This window comes from Myxine glutinosa, chromosome 7, assembly GCF_964187855.1.
Source record: "Myxine glutinosa chromosome 7, kmMyxGlut1.1, whole genome shotgun sequence".
NCBI lineage: Eukaryota > Metazoa > Chordata > Myxini > Myxiniformes > Myxinidae > Myxine > Myxine glutinosa.
In genome coordinates, this window is record NC_136267.1 from 156,312,897 (window position 1) to 156,340,629 (window position 27,733).

The following is a 27,733-nucleotide window of genomic DNA, read 5'->3' on the forward strand; positions in this document are numbered from 1 at the left end:
AGGTGTGTAAAGGTGAACAGCGCACGTGTGCGAATGGCGCCAGAGCGCGAGAGTGATACGGAGTGCGAGGGAGAGTGCACGACAGAGTATGGGAGTGATACCGAGTGTGAGACAGAATGCACACCTGGAATGGTTGAGGAGCGTGTGCGAGGAGGCATACCTGAGTTGGTGGTGAAGCGTGTGATTTGGTGTGCGATGAGGGATTGCACACCCATGGTTGTTACAGAGGATGTAACCGAGGAGTGGGCGCGAGGAGGTGTGTTAATGAAGTGTGCGAACAGCGAGTGGTGTGTAACAGAGTGCGGTGGTGGAATTGACGGAGTGTATGGGATGTATGAGCAGAGAGCGGATTGCGTGTGGATGTGAGCATGCGAATAAGGCATTGACGTTGACCGGGGCAGCGGTTAGGCCGACGTTTAGCCAACGCGAGCTCCCGGTCCGTGCCGGGTGGTGTGTGTTGCGGGAACCGGCGGGGATCGGTGTCGCGTTACTCCTGTTCGGAGCATCGTGCACGATTCGGGCTGGGCCCCGCCCTGCACGGTCGAATCCGCGCTTTGCCAGGGCAAAGCGGGCAGCCCGGTTCGAGAGGAAGGAGGAGGGGTCCGAATGGCGCCCCCTTGTGGTGGCGGCGTTCCACCTGGGCAAGGCTGGGCCATCACGCTTGGGAGCGCAAGGCCCCGCGCCGGGATGGTGCTTGGAGCCTTGGCCCGAGCAAACCTCCTCCCCTGAATCGGATGCCGGATGGACCCAACCTGCAGGAGACAAACCACCCATATTCATTGCTCGGCTTTGCGAAGCCGGGTTTTATTGATGTAATGACACACCGAGGCTCGAGACAGTGGACTGTATAGCGATAGTAATGGCGATAGTGATGGCGAATGGTAGCTTTACCATTCACCTCACATCATGGGGGCAATGGAGCGATAGTTTTATGGGGTATGGCTGTGAAAACTAGCCCGGGAGGGTTAGGTTATAATGTTAGGTATCTAGAGTGACCATAGGGGACTGTAGATTTAAGTAGTGACATTGTACCTGTAGAGGGGACGCAGCAGATTAGTGGATTATAATGACGAGGGAGTGCAATAGTATAAGGGGCGACTGGGAAGCACGAATCTTAGAAGGGAGTAGTCAGCTTAGATGATGCAGTGTGTGTGCAGGAAGTGATTGAGCAGAGTATTGTGAAAGGTGTGATTGTGCGTTGTATTGAATGAATGCGCCTGGAGGGAAGGAGGGTGCAAGTGCCACCAGGTGTGCAGGTGCCACCAGGTGTGCAAGTGCCACCAGGTGTGTGGGCACAAGGTGTGAAAGTACAGGTGAATGAAGAATGGTTGTGTGGAATAGCTGGTATGGAGTGAATGGAGTACGGAATAGATGGAATGGAGTATGGAATGGATGGTGTGGAGTGAGTAGTGTGGAATATGTGGAGTGGAGTGGTTGGTGCAAAAGGAGTGGATGGGGAAGATGGACCCCTTCACGAGTACCCGGGCAGGGTAGTTTAAAAGTAGGTAGAGGGAGTAGGTAAATTGTGGTTGGATATTGGCATCTGTGGTGCGAGTAGTTGCACGGAAGTGTTGTGTTGGGTGCATTAGAGGAGTCAATTGGCTGGGCATGTGGCCTGTTAGTGAGTGTGATTGGTTGAGCACTCCGCCACTGTTAGTATGTCGGCCAGGTGAGGCCGCAGGTAGGCTCTGGGAACCAGTAGAGTTGTTCAATGGGGCCCGAGGATCCGGAGGACGGACCCGAGTAGCCCGACGCCAGAGAGGGCGGTAGGGGGTGAGAGCGCCAGAGGGCCTTCCCCAGGTAGGTTAGGGTAAGGAGCAGGTAAGCTCGGAGACAACTGCAGTGGCGGAGGTGTGCAGGTGAGTGGACCTGCTGGGAGCGCCACACGACCCAGCCCGGAAATTGTGCGAGGGCACAGGGAGTAGAATCAGGGGAGTGAGACCCCAAATTGGTGAGCACCACAGTATGGTCAATGGGAGTTCGGTTCTTAGAACCACATAGTGTAAGATGGCCAATGAATTGGCAGAGAAAGACCCCGGGTAGAGTAAAGAGTGTTAAAGTCATTTAGAGTATAGTTAGGATTGGAATCTCTTTGCACCATCTACATCCACTCACCAGTGTGACAGGACTCCACACCACCGTTTTTTGCAAATGTCTGGTATGTAAGACGCATCATGACATGGGGGTGACATTGTGCTGGTTATGTTCCATCTCTTCCTCCTTAGGAGGCATTGATGATAAATTGATTGATGGCAAATTTGGTAGAGGGATTGTTGACATATTTGGTATAGAGGGGAGATATGGGGAAGACAGGACGTTAGCGACGAATTTGTAAAATTGTGTAAATACGGGGTAAGGGCAAGGGTGGATTAGGTGACAGGGGGGGGGGGGGGGGGATGTACGGTAGGGACGAGCTTTCTCGGCTCGCTCTCCTGCGCACCTCACCTCTGCATTACCTTGTGTTGATGTGTACCCTTGCGCCCTTGCACCCCGCTAACCCTGCTTTGTCTTCCTTCCCCACTCATGGACCGCACGTTGTTGTGGCTGAGCACCACCATATGGACCACAGGTCTGTGGCTGAGCACCACACTTATGGACCCCACGTTTTGGGGCATGGCATCACTGCTGGGAATCTTGCTTGCGGACGATGGTCACGGTGGCACTTAAGCCATGCAGGTGGACCACCCTTAGTTGGCCCCTGCTGGCCATAATTAAAAAGTGGATGCATTTTGTGCCCTTTCAGCACCAACTAGGCAGCAAGCAAGAAGTCGCCCAGAAACATCGGCAAAGAAGAGAAGACGTCATCTGCTGAGCATCATTGCTTATTATATGGAAATGTGATGACTGTGCACCAGATGGTGCTTTTGGTGCTTTTTGAATATTGGTGCTTATTGGTGCTGGTGATATCAGTGTAGTGCAGTGCATGCCTTTCCTCTTCTCAAAACATCTTCTTTTGTTTCCCAAAAGACAGGTCCTGGGTTCGCGTTGTAAATACCAACCAGTGTCTTTGTAAATAATGCTCACCACCGTCAATGTGTAGTTTTGAAGACAATTCCGTGATTCGGTTATCCTGTGGGCGTGATTCAGTTCGATAGAATGCAACGCAGCAGGCGGGACATACTTAGTTGTTTTAAAAATGTCGCACTCAGGGTGAAGTTAATAGTAGAGGGTTACCACACCTGAGTGTCACACTAAGTTAAAGTTATTTCGGGCCGGGACGGCCCTGGAGGTAAAGAGGGTGCCGTGTTGCGGTTTTGAGAACCCTTCACTAGTAAATACTGTATATAACAACTTGTAAATATTACCTTTGTATCGTTAAAAGATCGCACCCTAGTTAGGCCACGAGCAACACGTAGCACACCAGAGGCTTCTTTCTTAGTTATTTCATTAGTATGTGTTTCAGGTAAGGATTTGTTCCCAATAGTTTGACTCTGCGTTGTATTAATCAAATAACCTAGCCCCCTTCACAAATTCCCATTCCATTCATATTGCGGCGTAAACTGCCCTCCACAACATATTGCGCTACTCTGCCAGCCACAGCAAGACAACATTACGCACGCAGTCAGAGTGGGAGAAGAAGGGAGGAGCGGCCAGGAACATAGGCGTGGCCCCATCAACGCATCACAAGGGGAGGTACCAATGAACCCTCGTGACCAATCCGGGCCGAGGCGTGTTCACCGGTAGGCGGAGCGAAGTGGACGCGGCTTGATACGCGAGACTTGTGATAAAAGCGCGAGCGCAAAACCCTTTCACGCAGATGCGGGGGAGATAGGCAGATGCGGGGGAGATCGGCAGCTAATCGGCAGACGAGGAGAGAACAGCGCAGAGGCGGCGAATGATAAGAACATTGCGCGGAGGATCGCTTGGGACGATCGTTTGACACGAACTGCCGTTGGTTTTGAGAGCATTCGGCACGCTATACGTACGCGCATTCCAGCCCCTCGCATTTGTAAGTTCCGGTCACGCGCCAACGTTACGCGAAGCTGCCTGCAGTTCTTCATCCGCGGACCCGGAGCCTGGACGGAGTCGACCTGCCTGGACCCATCTGCCTGGACGTTCCTCCCCTACCAGCTACCATTCCGTGTGCGTCTGTCTGTTTGTCCTGGGGTCGTGCTAAGTTAAGACTGTTTAGATAAGCTTGCCCTATGTCCTTTTATTTCCCTCTTCTGTATATTCTTCTTGCCTTTCGTTTCCTCTTTTAGGTAGTTAATAAACCATATTTGTTCTTCCTTCACCCTTCTTATTCTTTGGTTCCTCTCATCCGATCGCTTGCGTCCTGTCCCCAATTGAATATCGGTGGCACGATATAGGAACCCTCAGAATCGGGTTAGTCTTTCTGCTAACGGCTCGAGCTGCTGATTGCTAAACCCCTCGGCAAAATTCCATCTTGTCCGTGGCTCGGGCAGAAGTAGCGCCCTGCTTTGAGGCAAGGTTGGCAAAGGTATTTGGGACTCCATTGACCAGTCACCCTGGTCAACCTCAACCCCGCAGAGGAGCGCTATATCTTCTCGGACTCGGTCGGCCAGTGTAATAGACGAGGGGATTGAACCCCACCTCGGTAAGGGGACTGCCGTAATCTGAGATCCGTAACAATATGTTGGGTAAATTGTATTTATGTGGTCGATCGTCTGCGCATGCGCAAGATTGGAGGTCTCTTCTCTTCAAAGCTGTCCATGCGCTCCGCTTTCGAAGTTAAGTAACTTTTCACAATTGTGTTTTTGTCGAGACTGTATCTTTCTCTCGGTGTATGTAACTATTGGTGTGTCTTTAATAGTATTCTTGGTGTTGGTTTTTCATACCTGTGTACAGAATCGTCGGTCTTTCGTATCGCGTATTCTGAGGCCTAGTGTAGTAGGCTACCGTGTCCGACCTTGGCTTGAGGCTTTGTTCTTGTCTCAGTGGTTCTTCGATCGCGCTGCAATTACTTTCTGGTCTCTGGTTTTCCCGGGCTTTTCACCCCAAACTTCCTTGTTTTAAAATCTCCTCAAAAAAAAAAACCAAAAAAATATTTCCTTCTCTGTTCTTATTCGTTTATTCGTTGTTCTTTTTTGTTCGTTCGTTCTTCGACCACGTTGTTTGTGATCACGTGATCACGTTGTTAAAAAATGTCTAATCTGTCCCCTGAAGAACTGTATTCTGTCATATTCTATAACACCTTTTCTTCTTCTTCTATAAAAGGATGTTTTCGACTTGCTCACCAAATCTATTCATTCCAAAAAAAAAATCCATCTCTTATAGTGCATCTTTCATTCATTCCCTAAACTCTCCAGCACTCCACCCATCCTTCAGCGTCCTCAAACGTATTTTTGACTCGAAGGTCTCAAGAAACTCATTTTGCAATAAATGTTCGTTTCCCATTAATCGTACACTTTTCAAAATCCAATCTCACCCCACCCTCCAAAACTTCCCCATCATCCCTCCCCTCCAAATCTTCCCCATCACCCCTTCCCTCCAAAACTTCCCCATCACCCCTTCCCTCCAAATCTTCCCCATCACCCCTCCCCTTCAAAAGTTCCCCATCACCCCTCCCCTCCAAATCTACCCCTTTGCCCCTCCCCTCCAAATCTTCCCCATCACCCATCTCATTCAAATTTTCCCCATTGCCCCTCCCCTCCAAATCTTCCCCATCACCCATCCCTTTCAAATCTTCCCCCTTGCCCCTCCCCTCCAAATCTTCCCCATCACCCCTTCCCTCCAAAACTTCCCCATCACCCCTCCCCTCCAAAACTTCCCCATCACCCCTCCCCTCTAAATCTACCCCCTTGCCCCTCCTCTCCAAATCATCCCCATACCCATCTCTTTCAAATCTTCCCCCTTGCCCCATCCCTCCAAATCTTCCCAATCACCCATTCCTTTCAAATCTCCCCCCACACCCCTCCCCTCCGAGACTCTCCCTCGCTCCTCCCCTCCTAGACTCTCCTCTCACCCCTCCTCCTCAAAGCGTCCTCCCCGCTTCTTCCCCCTTCCAACTTTCACCTTCATCTCCCTCAACCTTCTGCCTCACTCTTCCCCCTCATCAAATAACACCTCACTGCGCCTCACCCAATCACCATCAAACCTTTTGTCCGCCCCATTCTTCCCTTTCTCCAAGCTATTCTGTAATCTCTGACACACCTTCAACAGCTCTCCCTACCTCTTCCTCCTCTTCCACATCTTACCCTACCGCTCCCCCCCCCCCCCCCCTGTTCTGTATCCGATGCTCCCCCTTCCTCTTCCTTAACAGTATGGACCTCAAACATCCGGGGCCTTCGCTCAAACTTGTCTGATCTCTCCATACAGGTTGCTTCTAACAAACCAGACGTGATCTGCTTAACAGAAACTTTCCTCCTTCATGATGTCTCTGATTCCTTGGTATCTCTCCCAGGTTACTCCCTCCTCCGGTATGATAGACCTGAGCCTCGTCCTGGAGGTGGGGTTGCTATCTTTATAAAAAGCTCTCTTCCTCACTCGCCCTGCACTGCCCTCTCTCCACCTCACCCCCAGGAATACCTTTGGCTACGGCTTCCCCTTCGCTCCCACCTTTTGTTCATATGTGTGTTGTACCGTCCACCAAACAGTGATGACTCCATCTACATCTCGCTGTCTGAGAATATGGACCAACTTCGATCTACCCATCCCAACTCTCTCTTCCTCATATGTGGTGATTTCAACTGTCACCATGCCAGTTGGCTGGGTGTGGGTACCTCTCTCACCAGCCATGGCTCTTCAGCAAAGGACTTCTGTGACTCACTGGGACTGACACAATCTGTCAATTTCCCGACCCGGATTTCAGTCAACGGAGCATCTTCTCTTCTGGACTTGGTTATGACTAACTTCCCTGAAAATGTCTGCTGCTCTTCTTCTGCTCCAATCGGCTCTTCTGATCATGTGCTTGTTAAAGTGGACATCTCTCTGACCATTCTCAGAGAGCATCCTCAGCGTCGTCGAGTCTGGCATTTCACTCAGGCCAACTGGCACGGTCTTCAAGCAGCCATCAATCATCTGGACTGGTCTCCCATCTCTACCGCCTCTGACATCAACTCATCTTGGGAATGCTTCCAAAGTAAATTGCTCTCTCTCATGCACAGATTTATCCCATCTCGTCTTCAGTTGTCATACCCTTCCTCCCGTCCATGGTACACAGAATCTTGTGGTGAGGCTATTGCCCAGAAACAACTTGCTTTCGTCTCCTGGAAAGCAAATCCAACGGAAGGAAATCTCATTTCCTTTACACAAAGCCCGAAACAAGTGTGTGTCCACCCCCAGGAGAGCCAGGAAACAATATCTCTCCGTTCTCAGGACCGAACTCTCTTATCTGTCTCCCTCTTCCAAATCCTGGTGGTGTCTGGTCAAATCTGTTTCTGGTGTTTGTTCCCCCTCCATCCCCTCCCTCACCTCAAATGGCCACACGGCTGACTCCGCAGGTGAAAAAGCTGGATGCCTCAACTCTGTGTTTGCCTCTAAATCTTGTGTCCCAAACCCATCCCTCTCTGTACCCACCGTACCCAGTCGTACCCAGCTGCTCCTGGACTCTGTGTCCTTTCCTCCTGACAAGGTGGAAAAGTTTCTGTCAACCCTCGACTCGGATTCTGCAACTGGACCTGACGGCATCAGCCCACGGGTCCTAAAATCCTGTTCTTCCGCTCTTTCACTCCCTCTCTCTGTTCTCTTCACCCTCTCTTTTGCTCAAGGTCATCTTCCATCTGCTTGGAAATCTGCGAACATCACCGCTTTGCACAAAAAAGGTACACAAACAGATCCCAGCAACTACAGACCAATCAGCCTTCTCCCAATTATCAGCAAAGTCATGGAATCCATCATTGCTTCAGATATGAAATCTTTCCTCTTCTCCAATGGCTTGATCTCTGATCATCAATTTGGTTTCAGACCAGGTCACTCTACTCTGGACATGCTGCTTCTGCTTTCTCAACAATGGATGGAGGTCCTCAATGCCAAACAGGAAATTAGAGCAGTCTCCCTTGACATATCACGTGCCTTCGATACGGTCTGGCACCCCGCCCTGCTCATCAAACTCTCCTCGTATGGTATCCATGGAAACCTCCATGCATGGCTTGCGGACTTCCTTTCTGGTCACTGTCAACATGTGGCCTTGAATGGAATTCTCTCTTCTCCCCTTCCTGTTCAGGCTGGAGTTCCCCAAGGCAGTGTTCTAGGCCCTGTGCTTTTTCTGGTCTTCATCAATGATCTCTCTGAATCTCTTGAAAATCCTCTCTATCTCTTTGCTGACGACTCTACTCTCTGTCGCTCCATTCTTCATCCCTCAGATCAGCAGTCTGCAGCCTCCTCACTCTCTGCAGACCTTGACAAAATCACAGACTGGGCAAACAAGTGGAACATGTCTTTCAATCCTGACAAATCTCACACTCTTACGATGTCTCTCCAAAAAGACCGACTGGACAACCCTCCCATCCACTTTCTGAATAATCCTCTCCAATAAGTTCTGTCACTCAAGCTTTTGGGTCTCACTATCTGCCATGATCTTTCCTGGGAAAACCACATTTCAAATCTGGCCTCCAAAGCCAGTCGCCGACTGGGCATCCTCCATCGTGCGAAGTCCTTCCTTGGCACACCTGAGCTCCTCACCACATACAAGGCTTTCATTCACAGCTCAATGGAATACTGCTCTCCCCTCTGGGCTGGTGCTCCTGCCTCACACCTAGCTCGCCTTCACGCTGTTGAAACCAAAGCATTCAGAATCATTGGAATCTCCCGCGATGAGGCTAACTCCAAGGGCCTCTCACTCACTCACCGCAGGCAGGTTGGTGGTCTTTCCGTCTTCTACCGACTCCTCTCTGGCCTTGCCCCCCCCCCAGCTCTCTCTGGGCTCTGTCCCGCAAATATTCCTACAGGTCGCACAAGATCTGCCTGCAACCCTCTTATGGTTAAACTGCCAAAATCAAGACTCTCTGCTCACCTTCACTCCTTCATTCCTCTTTTCTCCCGCCTCTGGAACAAACTCCCTCACTCTCTTCAATCCCACTCCACCCTCCAAGTCTTTAAAACAGCTGTTCACCACCATCTCTTATCTTCCCCCATCCATAACCTTGATCTTTTCTACCCCCGCTAATTTCACCCCAATTCCACTTTTTTGAAATACCAACTTCTGTCCAGGAAGTCATTGGTGTCCTTGTGTTTTATACTTCTCCCTCCCCCCCCCCCCCCTTCCCACGCCTCCTCCCCCCAAGCCCTCTCCCTTCCACACATCTCCCTGCTCTCAAATGTTGTGTTTGTGTGCTTCCCCTTCTCTCCCCATCTTGTCTTCCACTCACTCTTTTTATATATTTTGTTTGTCTGGTTGATTTGTTTGTGAAGTAAATGTTAGCTCTTTCACGAGCCTAGATTCAGTATACAAAAAAATAAAAAAATAAAAAATATGCATTGCACACGTGGATGATAGGGTTTTCCCCACCTCTCTCCCCCTTTTCTATATCCCCATTTCTCTATTTCCTTTCACCTCCATGTCTATCTCCTTGTTTCTCTATATTTCCAACATTCCCATACACTTCACATCACTCACTGGCATCATTACACATTTGCAAACATCACCTCATTTAACACAATTCACTGCACCAACATTCGCATGCCATAACTTCAGGCTCATGCTAACTGCTGCAGAGAGGAAGCAAGTGATACAGTTTCCAGGGGCAAAGATTATTATAGAGGATGCTGGACCCCTTGAACCGCTGTTCCCCCTCGTGTGACACAGTCTGGCACATCTGGGCCGATCAGGAGATGCCACTGGTGGACCCTAACCAGGAGGAAGGTCCCGTATACCCACAGCTGATAGACTATAAACAAAACCGAAAGTCCAACAGCGGCTTAGCTGGACTTGTTTGATACTTTAGTTGAAGGGGATAGTATGACCTGGGTGGAGATACCAGTTAGCAAATAATGTAAGTATTAAATTATTTTGAAGTACTCTAAGTCTCCAAGCTGTCTGTCACCATGGGAAGTGAAGAGATTGCGTTTAGACCCTGGTTTATTCTTTTTGTTGGTCAGTTAGTCAACACTATCAAAGTGACCTCAGCACCATCCCGACACACACCACTGCGGCCGGAGTGCAAATCCTGCCACCAACCTCCTTGAGAGAGGCCCTAGTGAGTTGGTACTCATTTTACAACATTTATATTTTAAAGCAACGTTTTCTTGGGAGCTATTAACCCTCCAGGTTTCACTCTCGATCTGCTCCTGAGTTTATATGATCTCAGTATCAACAACATAGCGGGGTTAGTCGGCCTGCAGCATGTGCAGTTCCTCTCCCTATCTGGATTTCATTGTGATTGGCAAAGATGCGCAGATCGCGTGGGTCTCCTACTCTACTCACTGCAACGTACAGCTGTCCATGTGTAAAAACACATGACAGGTTCAACCACTTCGACGACAGGTTCGACCGCTTCGAGGACAGGTTCGGCCTGTACGGCATATCATCATCATACTAAAATACACAATTTGGCATCTGTCTGTCTGTCTGACTGTCTGATGATTTTTTTGACTGCGATACATTCCATCGTTACTCATACAATCTCTGCCAAACTTGACAAGATGACTAAGGGTTAAACAACTAGAATCCGGGCACTCGGTAGAGCGCATACCTTCGCCGCAGCTACTGTTCTGTACTTGGCATGGGAGTGTATGCGATGTGAAACTTTATGTGAAATGCGATCCATTTTTAAAAATCAGAATTTGAGCAAATCTGTTTCATTCGTCTGTTAATATGCCTCCCCGATTGACAAATCTGCAATTTGAATTTCATTTGAGGTTGAAATGATTGCGGGAGATCGCGTTATAGTGATGACGTCTTGGATGGACATCCTCTTCTTCAGTCGCTCATAACTTTGAGTGAAATACGATCGAGTTAAAAATAGTCAGAATTTGAGCAAATCTGTTTCATTCGTTTGTTAATATGCCTCATCTCTTGACAAATCTGCAATTATAATTTTTTTTGAGGTTGAAATGATCGCGGGAGATCGCGTTATAGTGATGACGTCCTGGATGGACATCTTCTTCTTCAGTCGCTCATAACTTTGAGTGAAATACGATCGAGTTAAAAATAGTCAGAATTTGAGCAAATCTGTTTCCCAAAATCTAATCAAATGTGTCCCGTATAATAACCAATCATCCCACCAAATTTCATGCAATTCGGTTGAATACTTTTTGAGTTATGCGATTAACATACACACACACAGACATACAAATAAATACACAGCGATCAAAACATAACCTTCCGCTTTTGCGAAGGTAATTAAGGTTGTCGCGCATTCATTTCCCCCCCCCCCCCTCCCCCAAGGAGGTTTTCTCCCTTGAGTGGGTTTTCCCCGCCATTGCCGTCAATGGAGTTGCGTGTTGAGGTGTATATTCGTGTTTAGTTGGCTTTATCATGGCATTTTTCCAAGGCTGCTTCTATTAACAAAACAAATGATAATAGCATAATATTAATGTTATTACACAACAATATTAATACTAATAATTCTCACTTCCCCAAGGGGGTTTTTCCTGTAGTGATAATGTGTATAAATATATTCTAATGACGTTTCTGTGGGAGCAAAGGCTTCTACACGAAGTAAAAATATTGTAAACCAAACATCCTTTCAATGACCTCATCTAAGATGTTGTAATGTCATGCATGTTCTGATCCTTTCAAAGGCCTAATCCAACATAAGTAAAAGTAATAATAATTGGCAATAATAATAAGGATAATAACATGACCCCGCTTGCCACTCCCGTAGTGAGTGGGTCTACCAGTCATACTAAAATAAGCAATTTGGCGTCTGTCTGTCTGATGATTTTTTCACCGCAATACATTCCGTCGTTACTCATCCAATCTCAACCAAATTTGACAGGATGACTAAGTGTTACACAATGAAGGTTGTAGCGCATTCATTTGCCCCCCTCCCCAAGGGGGTTTCTCCCCCGAGCGGGTTTTCCCCACCATTGCCACCAATGGGGTTGCGTGTTGAGGTGTATATCCATGTTAAGCTAGCTTTATTGTGGCATTTTTCCAAGGCCACTTCTAATAACAAAACTAATGATAAAAGCATAATATTAATCTTATTACAAAACAATGTTAATACTAATAATGTCCCACTTCCCCCAGGGGGTTTTCTCCCCCAAGCGGGTTTTCCCCAACATTGCCACCAATGGGGTTGCACGTTGAGGTGTATATCCATGTTAAGCGAGCTTTATCGTGTCATTTTTCCAAGGCCGCTTCTAATAACAAAACAAATGATAATAGCAGAATATTATTGTTATTACAAAACCATATTAATACTAATAATGTCTCACATCCCCAAGGGGTTTTTCCTCCTTAAACAAATGCCGTGTCAACGTTTATAAATAGCTTATCATGGCGTTTTTGTGGGAGCAACGGCCTGCAACAGAAGTAAAAATATTATAAACCACAAACACGTGATTAGCATTTTAAACAGTCGCTAATACCGTTTAGAACATTAAATAAAGAAATTTGGAGGAATCCCGACATCCGTGAGGTAAGTTTTACTTACAGAACTGAGCGAAGATCTACTATAATCTATATACCCCACAAGGGTTGAGTAAATAACATGACCCTTCCTGCCGCTAAAGTGGTGTTTTTCGTAGCGGCCTTTTCAAACCCACCAATTAAGGTTTGGTTTTGAAAACCACCAATGAAACCCACTTTTCCTGCTGTTTAACACGAAACTGAAAGGGAGGAAGCACGGGTTGTGCTCATTTGCCAAGCAGCTGTTCCTTAATGGTTTTGAATGGAGTGCTTGTTTGAATGCTTAAACCACTTGGCGATCTCTCCACAAGAAACTTGGGAAATGAACACACACCCAATGTTCTTGAGACCCGACACTATATCTACTGTAATCTATATACCCCAAAGAGGAATGACCCTTCCTGCCACTCCCATAGTGAGTGGGTGTGCTAGTTATAATGGTAGCCCATGTAATACAGCACGCGGCTTTGGTTCACTCGGCCAAATAATTAACCGCCGCGTAGTCGCCGACACTGTTCGCCATATGTCACACTTCATTCACTGGCATGGTAAACCAACTTTCGGCGCTCGGATTCAGCCAGAGAGAGTTAAGGGTTACAGACGGCATCTGTGGTCTTTCAGGACATGCCGCCCTCTTGGAGTCATTCAGATGTGACATCCGTAACAATATACAGCACTGTATATGGCTTGAAGGATAGCCAAGATATATGCACACCCGCCTCTAAGCTGTCTAGCCTGGGTTTTAATCCCGTCCCAGCAATAAACAGTCAACCCAGTTTTTCACAGGCAGGGTGATTCATCAACGTGTGTGCCGTCCTTCGGATGGACGTTAATCTGGACGTCCCAGATACTAGCATTAGTTTGTGAACGTTAAAAATCCCACGGTGTTTTTCTTGAAGAATAGGTGAGTTGTTGGTGGTATCCTAAACAAATTACAAATTCCTGTCACCTGCTTAGTTGAATGTCAGGCCTGGCCAGTTGGTTTATGAAGGATTTGGGCCAAAAACCTTCCCCATGCAACCCTATAAGGAGTATTCACAGTCTGTGTGTGGGTACGATGAATAATTAAAGCTATCATTGTAGTAGTAGTAGTTGTAGTAATAGTAGCTGATGCTGGAGCAGCAGCAGGGGTGGCATAGTACTATTACTACTACCAGTAGTAACGTAAAGATTGTCAGATCAATAAATAAGCAAGTAAATATATATATATATATATATATAGGATTAAAAAAATACCCCATTTCAATATTTTTCTGCAAATACAATACCATCATTATTTATTTATTTCCTTTTAAGGATGATTTTTCAAAGACAACAGTTCGGTAGCAGAGTCACCTCAATGCTGTCTGCTGGTCGCTTTCTTCAAGGACTCCAAGTCGACGATGTGTGGCATGTAAGAAGCTGCTGCCATGGCAACATGTTCCATGCCCATCCATCTTTGCCACCACGGCCCCCTGCTCACTACTCAATGCAGTCTCCCAGGCAAGGCTAAACAAGTGATCAGTACTCTGCCCTCCAGGGTCTGCCACACTGTAGGGAAGGGTTGAAAGAAATGTGGCAGAGAAAACAGCAGAACGATGGCAATTAATGATGAACTAAACGGAGTAATTGTTAAATGTAATGAGATGCAGGATGCAAGAAAAAGGTCGATGAAGAAATGAAATATATTCTCATTGCATACATGATTTATCAGAGTGACCAGGGCTGTGAAGTGGTTACACTACATACATTACTACTAGCATTCAGCTACAACTTCAAATTATGCAGATTTAAATCAAGCAAATGCTGGACAGGTACATCGACTCATACCATTCTTGGAAATTATCATAAACTGAGCTACTCCTTGTGGTTTCATTAACCTGTATTTAGCCCTTTCTATACATGTGAAATTGCCTTCAGTTGCTGTGCGGTCGATTTGAAATGAACTTAACTTTTTATATTACTGTGTGCAATCATTTAATGCAGTTGTCAATTTATATACATTAGCAATGAACCAGTCGTTTCACTAACGGCAGTTGAACAACATAACTTGTGTATGCTACATCTTACCATAATCTTACTATAATTCATCAAATGTCCATCTGTTCCCAGGTACCGCAAAAAACGGCTGCACCGATCGCAACGATATTTTGGGTGGGCAATCTTGGGACCCCCTGGAGTAAAATAGGCTATATTGTTTTTCCAATTTCAGCTTTGGTCTCCAGCATTTTCGGGTTTGGACTCCCGCATAATGTTATTGTCACGGGTACCGCAAAAACTGCTGCACCCATCGCAACGATTTCCCGGAACCCTTGCAGTAAAATCCTACGATAATTCACCAAAAGAACATGACATGAAAATTAAAAACGGCCAAACAGTATTTCATGAACATTTCATTGCGGAATTGAGGAAAATCCTGATGAATTACGAACCTTTCACGAATCCAGAAGTGGACAGATGACGGCAATGAGCTGGTTTGATAATATCCCAATAAAACCATCATTTAAAACAGTATTTTGTTAAAGTATCAATTGATGATTGGAATTGAGTGAATACAATTACGATTTTGAATTCGTAATTGTATTCACCAAACCGTACAGAACTTCACATCAGGATTTAAATATTTGTTTATGTCACGAATGTTGTTAAAAGTTTATTTATTTTTTATTAATGTTATTTAATTTGTGATTGGAGGTATGCTGTTTGGAATGAAAAAAGAGATATCGAGTTCAAGTGAATGACGAAATGCCATGACGGTTTCTACTTTCTAAACGTGAAATTCGCGGATTGCCATATGCAGATTCGCCATTGACTGGATATGGAACAAACGTACCCATTTGTTTGTAAACGGGTACGTTTTTCATGGAAGTCCTTCACGAACTTGCTGTCCATGTCTGTTGTGTGACTGAAGGTGCTACAGGAATGTGGAAATTATTGGTTTCATGTTTTAGCATTCGCCGTTTTGTCTGTTTGCTTCTGGCCTCCCACTGGTACCTCACTAGGTCAATAAATGTCTGTCTGTCCGTCTGTTCCCAGGTACCGCAAAAACGGCTGAAGTAATCACAACGAAATTTTTGGTGGGTAATCCTGGGACCCCCTGGAGTAAAATAGGCTATATTGTTTTTCCAATTTTTCCCCAATTTTCCAATTTTCCAGTTTTTCCAAACACGATGGAATAATATTTGCCGAAATGAACAGTGATGTGGCTTTTATTGAAATTCTACAAATACTGTTTAGATTTTGATGATTTGCATGTTGATATGATTTAACGGATGTTTATATAAATCGTTTAAAATAAAAAAAGCCTTCAATTTCTGATACTTTGCCTTTTCATTTGGGCCTCCCAATTGAAGCCCCGCCCATAGGGCGGGTACCGTTGCTAGTTACAGTAATACAGTTTACTGAAGGTCAATATTTGCAAAACATTTAAATAACAACCCAGGGTTCATTCTTAGCAATACGCACACATATTCGCCAAAAAACATTTTTATGAATTAGTTTTATGTTCCCAGGGGTCAGACGCTATGTCGTGTTTTTTCTTTGAAGTAGAAAAATGCAATTCTCATTGAGTCATGAATAACACACAAATCTAAAGGCCTAGCCTAGCGCTAGACATAGTGGTGTCCCAGATGTAAGGTTGTCTTACTACACCGCCATCTTATTATAATTCACCAAATGTCCGTCCGTCTGTCTGTCCATCCATCCATCTGTCCGTCCGTTCCCAGGTACCTCAAAAACGGCTGAACCGATCGCAAACGAAATTTTGGGTGGGTAATCCTGGGACCCCCTGGAGTAAAATAGGCTATATTGTTTTTCCAATTTCAGTTTTGGTCTCCAGCATTTTCAGGTTTGGACCCCCGCCTAATGTTATTGTCCCGGGTACCGCAAAAACGGCTGCACCGATCGCAACGATACACCTCCTTGCTCGTGGGATTCCCACAGGTGACTCCACTAGTCTTACTAAATCCACCAAGTGATGGGCATTCAGACTGTCGCCTATGGATGTCAGATAGAGTCAGATATATGAGTTATGGTGTTCAACCTACGTCAGCAAAGCAACGGGATGGGTTGAGTGCTGGATGCTGGAATGATGTGCACGTCCATAAAGGCCTAGTGCTAGACATAACACAGGAACGACATCTAAGCAAAAAGAGCGTGACAGAAAGAGGGGTGGATGGACGGAGAAATCCGGCTACTTCAACATATAGATGTCAACTTCAACAACTTCAACACTAGCAGGGGCCACCTGGCATTGTCAGGCTGGGTGAGCTTTCCAGGTAATGGTTTCGGGACGCGTTGGACATTGAAAAGCTAAGGAGTTATTTCCCTCATGGTGGTTACCTTTTGCTTGTGGGAAGGCAGAAGCATTGCCTGACCCCACATCTCAATATACACTTTATAGCAGTCTTTGGTGGCCTCAAAGCGGACGTCATGGCCAACATGCTGTAGCTTAAAACCTTGCCCGGATTCTGAAGTATCTACACCAAAAAATTGGTTGTGGTGCTATGGTTTGGCCATTAAAAAATAACGTACAAACGCACAAACACAATCAAACACACAAATGCACAGACACTTGAAAATATTTGTATGGGTCGATGGACTTAATTTTTTTGACCCTTTCTACACAATGGTAATCGAAATTGTGAAGAAGAAGAAGAAGAAGAAGAAGCTGAAACCCTTTTACTAGGCGGTCACTTACACAAGGTAAATTGCATACAATAAAAAGAAACAATGCATCAAAAGAGGCTTAAATCTTGGTAAATCCTGTATAATTAAAAATGGAAAGTTCAACAATGTCTGGGTTTCTTTTTTTACCAACATGGCGTAATGTATTGGAGGAGATGCGATGATGGAAAATAGAGGAAATTAGGATATTTTAGGTTAAAGGATGGTAAAGTCTGAGAGAAGGGGGAAGGAATAAGGGGTGGGGCGGGAGAAGGGAAGGCATAAAATATCCCGTATTTGCAAGTTTATTAAATAAACGGGCCCAAAGTGGGACAAGACAATGTGTCAGTTTGTTTCCAACAATAACTTTGTATATTTCAACAATTCCAGTCAACAATAAATTGGTCTCCCAAGCAAAATGCCTACTTCTACCTAAGCATAACACACAAACTACTGAAATGTATCATTGCAATACAATTTCAAAGAATATACCTAATATATCCTTCCTTCTAGATCTAGATTGTCGTGCCGATAAACAGTACTGAGAAAAAAGATGTAAATGACGTCATAATTCGCTCTTCTGTTTTTGGACTTGTTTCTGAAAGTCCTTCTGACATTAATTTTTCATTCATTTTTGTAATTATCTGAAAAATGTAATTAGCAAGTGCTCCAAATTGTCTCCAAGCCATCCTCTGTAGTCTATACTATGTATTATTCCAGGAAGCTAGTTATACCAACAAAGACTATGCTAAAATTGCTAACACAAGGCCATATTGATGACAAAGACATCAATCAAGGAAAGATTTTACAACATGCAGGAATTACTGCAGTGATTGATATGCTGTTGAATAGATGCTGTCACAATGTGTTCCTGGTCCAAAAACCCAACAATAAAAACAATACTTAAAAAACAATAAAAAAACAATAAAAAAAACTAAAAACAACAATAAACTAGAACAATGCGACTGTGTCGCCAATATGCCTCCGCAAAGTCCCACAATGGGCAGATGCCATTATTCACTGCCTTAAAAAGAAACAAGTTTGAATATAAATCCCTTCAGCTGCTTTCAAGTATCACATTTTCACCAGCCATGACAGGTTTCACATCGATCAGTGAAGCAGTTTCAGAGAAGGGATTAAAAAAAAATATCGGCTTTCAAGCTAATATGACTGCCATACCACATGACATATGATCTTAAAAATGTACACTCTACATATGCCTGGGTAGGGGTTCACGTTTAAGAAGTTTCGTGTTGATCGGATAAGGTTCGTTTTTCTATCCAAGATGGCTGCCAAACCACATGACCTACGACATCATCATTTTCAAAGTATATGCAGCAATGGTGTTAGATGATATTTGCTAAATTTTGCATCGATAGGGTGAGCGGTTTCAGAGATATAATTATTTAATATTTTATTTCAATCCAATATGGCTGCCACACCATGTGACCAATGATATTTTCGTGACCATTTTTTAATCGACATGCCTAGTCAATGGCACACGTAAAGTTTTGAGTCAATCGATTTGGTGGTTTGGGAGAAGATGTTTTTTTTAAGGTTTTAGGGTGAATCCAATATGGCTGACAAACCATGTGACCTATGATGTCATAAATTTAATATTTCAATAAAACCATGTGACCTATGATGCCATAAATTTAATATTTCAATACAAATGGGTCATAAATCATGCGCATGCAATTTCAGAAATTTAGGATAAGGAACAACCACATTTAGAGGCCATTATTCCCCACAGAGCAAGGGTTGGCCTATTTTGGGCACCGTGGTCTCCTTTTTGAAGCAATGTTATATTGGCCGGATGCATTTTTGAAGCAATGTTATATTGGTCGGATGCCCTTCCTGCCGTCAACCCTGTTAGTTGCCTCTTGCAACACACAGGGAATTACCAGTGAGCTGCTACTCAATTTGCTGACCTCGGAAGGATGACAGGCTGAGTCAACCCCCCTGGCGTTAATTCAGCGATCGACCGGGATTACGAACCCAGGATCCTCGGATCCCAAGAAGGCACCCTAACCGCTAAGCCAACACCAGGCTTATATTTAGGATAAGGAATTCCATTAAAACATTTTTGGCTGGTATACCACTTCACCTATGTCATCATTATCATGCTTTTGTTCCCCATTGGGAGTATTGACAATGTGCCAAGTTTCAAATTTTTTCCATTCAGCGGTTTCCGAGAAATAAATTTTTTTTATTTGCTTTCAATCCAAGATGGCTGCCATACCACGTGACGTATGACGTCAAAATTATCAAAAAAACATTCTGCATGGGTGTCACTCCTACCCTGAAAGTTTGGTCTCAATCAGACATGTGGTTGCTGAGAAAAACGAGGTTTAGCCCGTGCATTAATTGTCCCGACGGACACCCCGAAAACATAATGCCCCCAGAAGCATAAAAAAACAATACAACAAAACAGTATACCCAAAGCATTGAACACTCCGGAAGATCATCAAAAGGTAATCTGGGTACTCACATGTAAAGGAGAAGCGGGTGCAAGAGGTCCTCCGAGAATCCCGGCGGAAGAGTCAGCCGCAAATTCACCACTACGGCCACAACAGAGTTTTCAGGTCAATCGAGGTTGTTGTCTCCTCGTTTGTTACAATATCCTTTACATTTTTCACTTCGTGCAAGCTAAATAAAAGTTGCATGTCCTCTGCCGAACAAGGAGCCAAGCTCCTCGAGTACAGGGCTGGATTGAAGCACTTCACACTGCTCAAGAAAATTGTAAAAGATGCTTGAGGAAGGAGGATAGTGATGTTTATCTTGCTAATGCATTTTAGAGTGGATTGTTAAAAGTTTATCTTCACTTCATATATACCGACGAGCAGGTACCCGCGGAAATTTCGCATAATGTAGAAAGTAACTTCAACATTATGCAAAGAATAGTTACCGGTACTTGATGAAATCAACACCCTCGCTCCCCCAACAACAATTGGCATCAACCTCTGAACAACAATAAAACTTAAATCCCACCCCCGCAAGTCCTCAAGCTCCTCCCCTTTCAAGTCCGCCCCTCCCCTTTCACCCCATTAAAAATCTACCTTCATTCACAATCTGACGAAATACAGTGTGCCCCCCGAAATTCCGTGCAATTACCACTCTCAAATGAGTGTGAGTAGTTTATTGTGTTAATAAATGATCCTAAATTAATTGTCTTCTTCATGATACATGGATAAAACCTTTGAATTAAATAACGACGAGACAACGTTCAATTCACAATCTCGCGAGATTCCGTCATCTCACGATATTTGTGACGGAGGGACAGACAGACGTGACAACTGACAAGCGTATTATTTTAATCGATATGATGTGAGTCTTTTGTGTCCAAGTGTGAGCCACTGCTGATAGTTGGATGATATTAAAGCGCGGCGTTACGCGCGCTGCTTGTGAGCAAGGAGGAAGCGGACAAGCGGTAACATATAAACGTCTTTATTGTAAGACTACACTGTAACACTGTACTCCTCCGGGCTGGTCGCCCGGGGTATATAATGAGGCCACGCCTACCCCTCGGGCGTGGCCACCGCCCACTTGGTGCGTGGAATGATGTCACCACGCCAGTGGGCTTTTGTGTCCGCCACACGCGCCCCCCCAGAATTCCCGCGCACCTGGAGGGCCAGTTTGCGGGGCAGACGAATGACCCGGCCGAAGCGCCCCCTGGCGATCGGCGGCGTCCGGGGTGCAGGGATGCCAGGTGGGATGCCCCTGGCTGCTCCTGGGATGGGTGCAGGACCGGGGGGCGGCGTGGCGGCGGGGCTGGGCGGTGCCGGGGGTCCGCCCGCAGGAGGGCGGCCCCGACGTGGGGGTTGGGCCACTGGCGGTGGATGGTCCACATCGAGGTGGGCCGGCTTGAGGCGGTCTACCGAAACGCGGTCAGGAGTACCGCCGATGTCCAGGGTGAAGTGCTTCGCCCCGGTCTCCAGCACGCGGAAAGGCCCGTCGTACGGGGGCCGCAGTGGTGTCCGATGGGCATCGTGGCGGACGAAGACGTACTCCGCCGTGCGAAGCTCCGGGGCGACGTGCGTCGGTGGGTGCCCGTGGCATGCCGTTGGCACCGGGGCGAACCTCTGGGCGGTCTCTTGCAGAGCGGAGCGCTGCTGTGCCGCGGACCATGGTGCCGTGGAGTCGGGGAGGAACTCGCCCGGCACCCGCAGCGGTTGCCCGAAGACCAACTCCGCCGCGGATGCGCGCAGGTCCTCCTTGGGCGCCGTCCGGAGGCCCAGCAGGACCCAGGGGAGCCTGTCGACCCAGCCGCCGTCGCGGAGGGTGGCCCGGAGCGCGGCCTTCAATGAGCGGTGAAATCGCTCACACAGGCCGTTAGCCTGGGGGTGGTAGGCCGTGGTTCGGTGCAGCCGGACCCCGAGCCCCTGCGCAACCGCCCCCCAGAGCTCCGAGGTGAACTGGGGGCCGCGGTCGGATGAGATGTCTGAGGGGGTGCCGAACCGGGCGACCCAGGTGGCGATGAAAGCCTGCGCGACATCGGCCGCCGTTGTGGACGCCAACGGCACGGCCTCCGGCCACCGGGTGGTGCGGTCCACCATGGTGAGGACGTGGGTGAAACCCCGCGAGGGGGGCAGAGGTCCCACCAGGTCCACGTGGACGTGGTCAAACCGGCGTTCCGGCACCGTGAACGGGGCCAACGGGGCCTGGGTGTGCCGGTGCACCTTGGTGCGCTGGCACACGAGGCATGTCCTGGCCCAGCCGCGGACGGCCTTCCGGAGGCCATGCCAGACGAACTTGTCGGCGATCAGCCTTTGGGAGGCCCTCGCGCCCGGGTGGGACAGGCCGTGGATGGCGTCAAACACCTGGCGCTGCCAGCCCGCGGGCACAATGGGGCGGGGACGCCCGAGGGAGACGTCGCACAAGAGGGCCGCGCCCGCGCCGTCGAACGGCACCTCGGTGACGCGGAGGCCCGTGACGGCGGTCCGCAAGGCCTGGACGTCGGGGTCAGTGGCCTGGTCCGCTGCCATCCGGGCATAGTCGATGCCGAGGTGGACTGCGTGGGCGACGGCCCGGGAAAGGCAATCCGCCACCGGGTTGTCCTTCCCCGCGACGTGCTGGATGTCCGTCGTCTTCGGGACGTCCTCCGGCCTGACGGGGACCTGATGGTAGCCGCGTATGAGGTCCACCTTCGAGAAGAAGGACCTGCCCGCCAAACGGGCGGAAAAGTCCTGAATGTGGGGGACGGGGTAGCGGTCGGGAGTCGTGGCGTCATTGAGACGGCGATAGTCCCCGCACGGTCGCCATCCCCCGCCGGGCTTCGGCACGATGTGCAGCGGCGACGCCCAAGCGCTCTCTGAGCGCCGAACGATGCCGAGTCGCTCCAGCGTAGCGAACTCCGCTTTTGCCACCGCCAGCTTCGTCGGCTCGAGGCGGCGTGCCCGGGCGTAGACCGGTGGCCCGACGGTGGGGATGTGATGGGCCACCCCGTGCTTGACGGCCCCCGCCGAGAAGGTGGGCCGCGTGAGGGCCGGGAAGCCGGCGAGGAGGCGGGTGAATGCGTCCGCTGCCGGAAGCGTACAGACCAACGTGGCCGGAACCGAATCGTTCGGCAAGCCGCTTGGCAAGCCGCTCGTTGAGCTGGGCAACGCACATGCGAGCGAGCTGAACGTCTCGGCCTGGACAAGCCGTCTGCGCTTGACGTCGACCAGGAGCCCATTAGCGCACAGGAAGTCCGCGCCAAGCAGTGCCATGGGCACGTCGGCGGTGACGAACGTCCATCGGAAAACCTGCCCTCCAAACCGCAGAGAGAGGCAGCGTTTTCCGTACGTACGGATGGGCGTCCCGTTCGCGGCAAGCAGCGCGGGGCCCCCACCCGCGGCGTGCTTGTCTGACGTGCCGGCGGGAATGACACTCACCTGTGCTCCCGTGTCGCACAGGTAACGGCGCCCGGAGAAGGTGTCCGTTATGAACAGCAGGCTGCTCGAACGGCCGGCGCTCATCGCCACAATTGAGCGCCGGCCCGGGCGTTTCCCGACCCGTTGAAGGAGCACGGCGGATGACACCGCCGAGCTTCGTGGCCGAACTTGGCGTGGAACCAGCACCAGGTGGTGGAGCTGGAGGAGCGCGGCTGGCTCCGCCAGGCCGGTGGAGTCGACGGGTTTCCCCGCGGTGGCGGTTTTCGCCGCGGCGGTGGGCGGGGCGTGGCGGCGTTCACGAGGTGTGTATCAGCATGCTGCTGAAACTCAGCGTGCTGTAGAAGATGATGCTGTGGAACAGCAGCGTCGAAGGCCGTGACGGCCACGCCAACGCTCGCCCGCGTGTCCGAAGCGGCGAAGTACTTGTCCGCCTCGGCCGCCAATGCTCGGGGTTCCGTTAGCCCGGTCCCGGCCAACGCGAGGCGAACCTGCGCTGGAAGTTGGCGACGGAAAAGCGCCCGGAATAGCGAACCGGGGGCTTCGTCGCCCAACAGTGACAGCATATGGTCCATTCGGACCGACGGGCGCGTCTCACCGAGCTCGGGGAGATCCAGGAGGCGATCGGCCCGTGCGTCGTCCGTGAGGCTGAACGTGGCTAGGAGTAGCCGCTTGAGTGCCTCGTACTTGTGGCCGTCCGGTGGGTGGCGAAGGACGGACACAACTCGAGCGGCCGTGCCGGGCCCGAGGGAGGCGACGACGTGGCAGTAGCGCGTGTCATCGCCGGTGAGGTGCCGAAGCTGAAATTGGGCTTCGGCCTGGACGAACCAGACTTCGGCCTGAGCCTCCCAAAATTCCGGAAGTTTGACGAAGGCGGCCATGGCGATGGCGTCGCGTGTGGAAGGATCGCTCCGGCAGATCCAACGTCGAGGGTCACCAGTAAAGCGCGGCGTTACGCGCGCTGCTTGTGAGCAAGGAGGAAGCGGACAAGCGGTAACATATAAACGTCTTTATTGTAAGACTACACTGTAACACTGTACTCCTCCGGGCTGGTCGCCCGGGGTATATAATGAGGCCACGCCTACCCCTCGGGCGTGGCCACCGCCCACTTGGTGCGTGGAATGATGTCACCACGCCAGTGGGCTTTTGTGTCCGCCACAATATTATGTATTGATTGTTAGATAAGCAAATTCAGGTGGTCTGTTTGTGAAAAAACACCACAGCGTGAGAATGTAATAATCTTTTCAGCGGGCAGATGGGATATTGAAATCTCGAGCACATGTGTGTGTATGTGTGTGTGTGTGTGTGTGTGTGTGCATGTGTGTGTGTGTGTGTGTGTGTGTGTGTGCACGCGCGCGCGCGTGTGTGTGTGTATGTGTATGTCTTTGTGTATGTATGTATGTATGTGCATGTGTGTGTGTGTGTGTGAGTGTGTGTGTGTGTGCATGCATGTGTGTGTGTGTGTGTATGTGTATGTCTTTGTGTATGTATGTATGTATGTATGTGCATGTGTGTGTGTGTGTGTGTGTGTGTGTGTGTGAGTGTGTGTGTGTGTGCATGCGTGTGTGTGTGTGTGTGTGTGTGTGTGTGTGCGCGTGTGTGTGTGTGTGTGTGTGTGAGTGTGCGTGTGCATGTGTGTTTACGTGTGTGCATACATGTGTGCATGTGTGTATGTCCGTGCCATAACGTTTTTTAACCACATGTTCTTTTTCATCAATTTTCAACAAACCTTTATTATGAAACTGTGGCGAACATCATTTAATAATTGTGTCAAAATGTCAAAGGGCAAAATCACACTAAGTGCGATTATCACATCCATCGCATATTTTTCCCGGGTTTTATTTTTTTTTATTTAACCCTTTCATGTCACTTCATTTTGTCCGCTTGCATTTTGAGATGCTTTGTCCCCTCCCATTTGAGCCTTTTTTCAACAAATCGTTATTTGGAGAATATGGAGAACTCCAACTCTTCTTCTTTTTTTTAGCTGTTGTTTTCATCAAGTTTAGCTTGAGTTCAAAGCAGACATGCATTTTGGATGAGCTTTGCATCTTGGAACGCTTTCTCGTTTATTTCCTTTTATTCAATGTGTCGTGTTTGCAGATTTTGAAAATGTCGAACTATTCTTTTTGGATATATCAAAAGCTTGAACACCCGAACATTCACACTCCTATTTCGATCTGCACTTTTGATTAAGGTGAATATACAAGTATTTGGATCTCTCAGTACTCTTCATTAATAATATATAGTTTAATTCAAATAAGTATATTTAATTGCTCAATATATTTAGCAGTTAGAGGACCACAGTCGAAGAATCAAGATGGAGAGAGTGACGCAGTTAATGCATAGAATGACCTCCCTTAATATAGCTTAAATAATACTTCCTCTTTTGTGGTTTTAAAGTGAAGTTAAACAATGAGTCAATACAAATAACAAACATTGGGATTTCATTACCGAATGCATTTTACTGAAACTAATCACTTGAAATGTGGTTAATGCAAGAAGTAATATCTGATTGAGAAACCCAACACTTCAATATGTAGGATTTAGTGAAGATTATATGGGACGAAGTAATACTATAATGGTGTGGGATAATTATGAGTCCATAGGTAATGAAAGGTTTGTTCGTTGGTACCTGTGTCGCCAAGAGTGACGTTGTGGTAAGCTGTGCTGGGAATCTGTCTGCTGGAAAGGGCGAGTTGTACAGCAGAGTTTCTGTTCAGGAACAGGTAGCCTGGTGGAAAAGGTTCCCACTGTGATTATGGGATCGTGTGAGGTTAAATGTAGAAGTGTAGCGGCTACCGCTGGGTTTTCACAATCGCCTTGCACCTATCAAGGACGCGGAGCGATCACCATGCCGGGCTCGTCCAGGACGCCTGGGCAGGCCCGCGCTCAACTTGCCAGGCCTCGGTCGGGACGCCCGGGCATGCCCGGGCATGCCCGGGCAGGCTCGCCCTCAACTTGCCAGGCCGCAGCCAGGACGCTGGGCCACGCCCCCTCTCGCCTTTCCTGGGCAAACGCTCCGGGATAATATGTATATATATTGCTGCCCGATAAACGGGCTTTTCAGAGTGCCTGAGTGTTTGGTTTGATTAAAGCAACTCGGATGAATTCCAGCTTTTTGTCGCGTCCATTCTTCCGATCGACGTGGGAGCCCCAGCTCCTTCATTGGTGACCTACCGACATGGACACGGCAGTCGCCCTTAAACTGCCTACCTTCTGGGAGGCTCACGCGGCGGTTTGGTTCGCACAGGCGGATTCCCTGTTCGCCCTGCGAGGCATCACGGCCGACGACACCCGCTTCCACCATGTGGTAGCAGCGCTCGGTTCGGCCACCGCGGCCCGCGCCCTGAGCCTCCTCGAGAGCCCGCCAGCCGCTGACAAATACGGCGCGATTAAGAAGCTTCTCCTCAACGCTTTCGCCCTCCCATCGGCGGAACGCGCACGGCGCCTGATCGACCTGCCCGAGCTCGGCGACACGCGCCCTTCCGAGCGAATGGACTACATGCTTTCACTGCTCGGCGAGCACTCTCCGGCATTCCTGTTCCGGGAGCTGTTCCTCCGTCAGCTGCCTAACCCGGTACGCCTCGCCCTGGCAAGCACGACGATCACAGATCCCCGGGCCCTTGCCAGAGAAGCCGACAAGATCTCCGCCGCAGGACAGCGCATCGCAGCGGCGACATGGGACCCATCGCCGTCCGACGCAACACCCATGGTGCCCGAGCACCCGGCACGGTCGACGACCGAACTGCCGATGCAATTGGCGGCCGCTACACCGAGCCGACCACCTCCAGCACGACGACCGGGGCCTCCACCTGACCAAGCGTGGTGTTACTATCATGCCAGGTTCGGACAGAAGGCCCGGACATGCCGACCCCCATGCACCTTCGGCAGGCCGGGAAACGGCCGGGCCGGCGTTCATTACCAGCCATGAGCGCCGGCCACACGGGCAACTTACTGTTCATCACGGATAAAGCGTCCGGACGGCGCTTCCTGTGCGACACCGGCGCCCAACTGAGCGTCATACCCGCCTCTGACCAGGACAGGCAATCCGCGGTTTGCGGCCCCTCCTTGGTTGCGGCCAACGGATCGACCATCTGCACCTTCGGCCCGCGCAACGTCACCCTCTGCTTCGGCGGCCAACGCTTTGCTTGGACGTTTGTAACCACAAACGTGCCCATGGCTCTGCGAGGCGCCGACTTCCTCTGCGCACACGGACTGCTGGTGGACGTCCAACGGCGTCGTTTAATCAACGCCGAAACCTTCAGCTCCCTGGTATGCACATTGAGCAGCTCCGCGCCGACCGAGCTGGCATGCGCCGCCCCGGCGGCCAACGAGTTTGCTCGCCTGTTCACGGAGTTCCCGGCCCTCACGCGGCCGACGTTTTCGGCCGTCGCAGTACGGCATGGGATCGAGCACCACATACCAACCACGGGCCCGCCGGTCTATGCCAGGGCCCGCCGCCTCGACCCAGCGAAGCTCGCCGTGGCGAAGGCCGAATTCGACGCGTTGGAGCACCTCGGCATCTTGCGGCCCTCCGATAGCGCGTGGGCCTCGCCACTGCACATCGTGCCAAAGCCAGGGGGTGGATGGCGCCCGTGTGGCGACTACCGCCGTCTCAATGACGCTACCACCCCCGACAGGTACCCGATCCCGCATATCCAAGACTTCTCCGCCCGTCTGGCGGGACGGGTCATTTTTTCGAAAATTGATCTCATACGGGGATATCATCAGGTACCTGTCAGGG

General features: G+C 49.1%; 1 protein-coding gene across 2 annotated transcripts in view; it reads right to left on the bottom strand.

Moving 5' to 3' along the window:
* LOC137431766 (inactive dipeptidyl peptidase 10) overlaps positions 1–27,733 on the bottom strand; it is a 707,001-nt gene that overhangs the window by 52,963 nt on the left and 626,305 nt on the right. For both annotated transcript variants that reach the window (XR_010985336.2, XM_068123461.2), the window contains exons 18-20: positions 25,622–25,720; positions 19,611–19,680; positions 13,811–14,005 (exon numbers count right to left, since the gene is read on the bottom strand). Coding sequence is in view for 1 of the 2 variants with exons in the window: in XM_068123461.2 (XP_067979562.2) it covers positions 13,811–14,005; positions 19,611–19,680; positions 25,622–25,720 (364 nt within the window). In the remaining variant the exon portion in view is untranslated. The remainder of the gene's footprint in view (positions 1–13,810; positions 14,006–19,610; positions 19,681–25,621; positions 25,721–27,733) is intronic.